The sequence below is a fragment of the Ranitomeya imitator genome, chromosome 3, assembly GCF_032444005.1.
Source record: "Ranitomeya imitator isolate aRanImi1 chromosome 3, aRanImi1.pri, whole genome shotgun sequence".
Taxonomy (NCBI): Eukaryota; Metazoa; Chordata; class Amphibia; order Anura; family Dendrobatidae; genus Ranitomeya; species Ranitomeya imitator.
Window position 1 is genome coordinate 340199578 of NC_091284.1, and position 4854 is coordinate 340204431.

General features: G+C 45.1%; 1 protein-coding gene across 1 annotated transcript; it reads left to right on the forward strand.

Annotated features, from left to right (window-relative positions):
* Positions 1-1948: 1948 nt before the first annotated feature.
* LOC138672082 (uncharacterized) lies at positions 1949-3199 on the forward strand. The gene is made up of 2 exons (XM_069760142.1): positions 1949-2085; positions 2168-3199. Exons 1-2 carry the CDS (start codon positions 2072-2074, stop codon positions 3171-3173), a joined length of 1020 nt encoding a protein of 339 aa, XP_069616243.1. The 5' UTR covers positions 1949-2071; the 3' UTR covers positions 3174-3199.
* The last annotated feature ends 1655 nt before the right edge of the window (positions 3200-4854 follow it).

The following is a 4854-nucleotide window of genomic DNA, read 5'->3' on the forward strand; positions in this document are numbered from 1 at the left end:
AAGGTTCGCATGGCCGCTCGGCCATGCGCTAGTGTAAACTTGTGTGTGTGGATGAATGCCTGTCGATGGATGAAAGCTCCGAATCATTCCCATCCCTAGTGTTGTTGCCTGCTCGCAAATGGTTTAGCTACCTAGCGCCCGACAATGCTATCCTGCACAATTGCACAAGTTGCTGAAATCAACACCGACCGAGAGAGCGGCGCCGTGCGCAGATAGTGCGCATTTCCTAGCCCTTGTTAAGGTTGTTAGTGGCGTCCGCCAGAGTGGCGCTGCACGCACTCCTGTGCGGAAAATATTTACTTTAGTTTCCCTGGCACCACAGTAGCTGTGTCGAGCGCAAGAGATCTAGAGGGACTCTTACCCTGAGTCTGGGGCAGAGTTCTGTGTCGCCTTGCTTGCGCTCTCTGTGCAGTATCGCGGCCCTGTGATGCAACAGGGTTCACTTCTTTCATACCGGGTGAAGCTAACCCGTGTGTTTACTCACATTATACCGTCATATAGTCCGTCATTACCAAGCAGCTGGTGTCTTAGCTGCATGGTGGACCCCGGACTGCGAACGCAACTTATATCATCTCCAATTATTATTTGGTGCGTTCCTCCAGTTCTAACTATGTTTGTATACTAATATTTTATATAGACAGTATTCTTGTAATAAATATTTGAATAGATACATGTTACTTACATATATTTTTTGTCAGAGCATTTCATCATACACATACACGCATCAACTTTGAAATTGCAACACCAAGTAGGAAAAGTCGTGGAATTATGGAAATCACAGGATGGATAGGCGTGTTAGTAATCTGCAAATGATGATAAAATGGAACCAACCTTTTCCACCAAAAAGTTTCAATTTCTTTAGTATTGAGTATGCAGTAATCCCTGCACTTACACAGCTTAGGTTATTAATGGATGTCTGGGGAATGTTCTGCCACCCTGAGTGCACTTGGGCGAATAAGGCCGGTGTCACACTAGCGAGTTTTACGGACGTATGAGCGCAGAAAATACGTCCAGAAAATACGCATTGCACACGGCCCAATGATTCTCTATGGGGCTGCTCCTATCTGCCGTATATTACGCATCCGTATTATACGGTATTCTACGGCCGTAGAAAATCGCAGCATGCTGCGTTTGTCAGTGTATTGCACAAAAAATATGCCAATGCAAGTCTATGGGGGCGCGCAAAATACGGAATGAATACGGACCATGCGTGTGACTTATGAGAAATACGCTAGACTCTGGCAGGTGCCAGGAAATGTCCCAAAGCCTCAATTAGGAAGCTGAGACATGCTAATTAGCTGAAAATGCCAGACAGAGATCCCGGAAGTCTGCCGCACGCCTCCACGGAGTCTGAATCAGCATGGCTACCATCATAAATGTTGACATGCTCATCATTTTGGCCCAGGAAAGGTACAAAATTTGGGACCAGAGAGATCCCAACTATGCCAACAGGGCCCAAAAAGAGGCAGCATGGAGGAGTGTGTGTGTGTCCCTATTCCCAAATTATGATGAGCGGCCACGTGAGGCACAGAGGCAAATAAGTACACTCATGTTTGTACATTGATCTTTATGTGAATCAGCAGTACCTAACTACTTTTAAGTAATTTAAAAAGTATTTTTAAGTATTGCATATATTAATTTCTATAACATCATTAATTCCATAGTGCTGTACATGAGAAACGGGTTACATACAGCGTTATTATAGATGTCCCTTACAGTGTACAACTGAAAAAATACATAGTGGGATAGAGGGGAGAGGACTCTGTCCTTGTGGCCTTACATTCTATGATGTTCATTTTTGTTGTTAAAAAAATACAAAATTTATATTAAACAAATGCAGCTTCCTCGGCTACACTACAATCTGTGTAGTCAATTACACCTTGTGTAACCACTGTGCATAATGGCGTAACACATTATTTTACTCTCTTTTATTGCAGTGATGTAATGAAAAGATGCGGAGCATCCGCGATCAGTAGAGGAGGTAGAGGCAGCAGCGGGACAGGAGTGGGTCAGGTGCACCACCTAAAAAGAAAAAGTATATTTTGATAGATTGACCTTTTTGAATCCCAGCATGGATCTCAGACCGTAAGTACAAACATCACAACACATTATACACATATGTTTCGAATGGCCAGACATTTTTTTTTCCAACATACTTTCATAACAGAACACAGTCCAACCTCACAGAGAGGGAGACAGGATCCGATTCTGAGGTGGTCATAGACCCAGTTGGGGAAGGAGAAGAGGTGGCTGGCCCATCTTCTGATCCGTCATGCTCCATCCCTCCAGGATCCTCGTCATCTGGACATCCAGCTCCAGCAGCACCTGGCCAAGATGAGGCCCCACCACCAACAGCAGCAGCAGCACAAGCAAGCCAGGATGATCCTGGCAACAGCAGCAGCCCTATTGTTCCCCTGGAGACCTCACCACAGGCAGCTGTGATGTCACGGCGTGCTCGCCGAAGGAGAGAGCTCCTCCAAAGTAGGAGGAATGTGGATGATGGGGTCCTGAACTATCTGGCAAGGGTTACTGAGGATGAGGGGGAGGAGGCCTATACGAGGAGCCTGGCCGGGTACTTACGTCCCCTAGCCCGTGAGGCGAGGCTACGTGTGAGAGGGTGTTTTCAAACTCTTATTGATGCTTGCACCCCACCAAATGTCCCATATGAGCTGATGGATTTTATTGAGAGTTGGCAGCTGTCATCATGTAACGTCCTGCAGCTGCCAAGATCTCAACAGGTGCATGCTCAACAGGGAATTGAAGCACCTCCTCCACGTGAGCCTACACCTCAACCCCTATCCACACAAAACCCACCATGGCAACCTCAATACCATATGCCAGACTACCATCAACCTTCCCAATATGGCCACTTGTCCAGACCCAGTGCTGGAGGCTGGTCCCAACCTGGGTTTGCACGACATGGCCATATTGGGGGTGGATATGAGTCAAGGCCATATTTTCAACAACATGAGGGCTACATTCAGATTCCTTATGTCCAATACACAACTGGCCCACATGATCAAAGGCTGAATATTCCTCCGGCCCACACAGCATCCACACAGGGTGAAGGACAATTGGCCCAACAAAGGCCACCTGAGCAGGACCCTGAGCTTCCCCCATCACCTCCACCTACTTACCGAAACCTGGAATGTTTTTGGGTTTGTGGCACATAACCGTGTTTTCTATATGTTTGTGCTGTCATAGCACCTTGTTATGCTGTTCATGTTGTTAAAAAATTATGCCAACTTGAATTGGCTGAAAAAACCATATGTAAAAAATATGGATTTGAGTTAAACAAAAAAGGTTTTTTGGTTATTAAAAAATATCGTAAAGAGTCAAATTACGTTTGTGGGCCAATCATTCTTACATCACACACATATGCTCTGTTCATAACCATATGTGAATTTAGTAAATACAACACACAGAGTTCAGAATCAAAATTTTTATGTTTTGGGGTAAACTTAGAATATAGTTAAAAAGGAAAAAAATCACAAATGAGAAACAGCATAATCTTGCCAGGGAGTCGCACCCTAAGGAGAAACAAAATAATTGGTGAAAACATCCCTAACTTTTAGGCCAGAAAGGGGACGGCGCGGAGGAGGGCCATGTGGTGTAGGCCTAATCACATTGCTCAACATGTGTTCAGCAATATCAGCTGAGGAGCAATCATGTATGCGGGTAAAATTGTGCAAAATAACAGGCTTTTATGACTTCATTCACTGTAGCCTCACTAAGCTGAATGGCAGACTGGAGTACATGCCATTTGGCCGCCAGAATACCAAAAGCGCACTCCACCAGTCTCTGTGCCCTGGAAAGCCACAAATTAAAGACCCTCCGCCGGTGGTCCAGGTTGCGCCGGGGATACAGCCTCATGACGTGCCTCGTCAGATGGAATGCCTCATCTCCAACAAGAACAAAAGGCACTGCTTCCGCATTGGAGCCTGGGAGTTGTGGTGGTGGGAGGTCTAACTGGTTGTCACGTAGCCGCCGACCCATAATGGACGAATTGAAGACCCTAGAGTCTCCAGTTCGGCCATAGGCCCCAATGTCTACAATTATAAACCTGTAGTTACTGTCAACTACAGCTAACAGAACTACAGAGAAAAACTGCTTATAATTGTAGAATTGGGTTACGTACCCTGATAAGTTTCCCATCCACGGCTCCAATGCAGTTTGGGAAGTCACAAGTGTCCTGGAAAACAAGGGCTATTTTGAGCCAATCAACCTGTTTTGGCTCAGGCATCACAAGTTCCTGGAGTTAGCCCATATTTGCATACAGGTTGACCGCACAATGCCCGAAATTGTCGACCGCCCAATCAGAAACTCCAGGTGTAGTCCCACATACAACAAGCCAGTGGACAGGAATCTGAAAGTGAAAAAAAAAATATTAGGTAACAAGAGGTCACACAAAACATGAAGAAGCACAAGCAGACTGTATATTTTAAAAAACATGATTAACGCTGTAAACTGAAAAATTTACCTAGGGCACTTAAGTATAACAAACACACTTTTTTGGATCTGCTTGTGCCCTAATGTACAATATACTTGAAAAAACCTGCTAGAACACAACACATAAAAGCAAAGATCATCAACAATCAACATACAGTATGTGAGGATGTTGAATACATACCGTAAGGTAAGGAGGAGACGCTCCTCTGCGGATATGGCTTTTCACATCCTTGTGTCCTGATAGGTGATACCTGGACGTAATATCTCCAACAATATATCAAAGGTCCTGATGGTCATGCGACAGTACAGATAGAACTTGTCAGGATGTGCCCTTAGAGCTGTATAGAGCCTCTCAAAATGTCCTTTACTCTGGCATTGGGTCAAAAGAGGATGCACCCACAATCT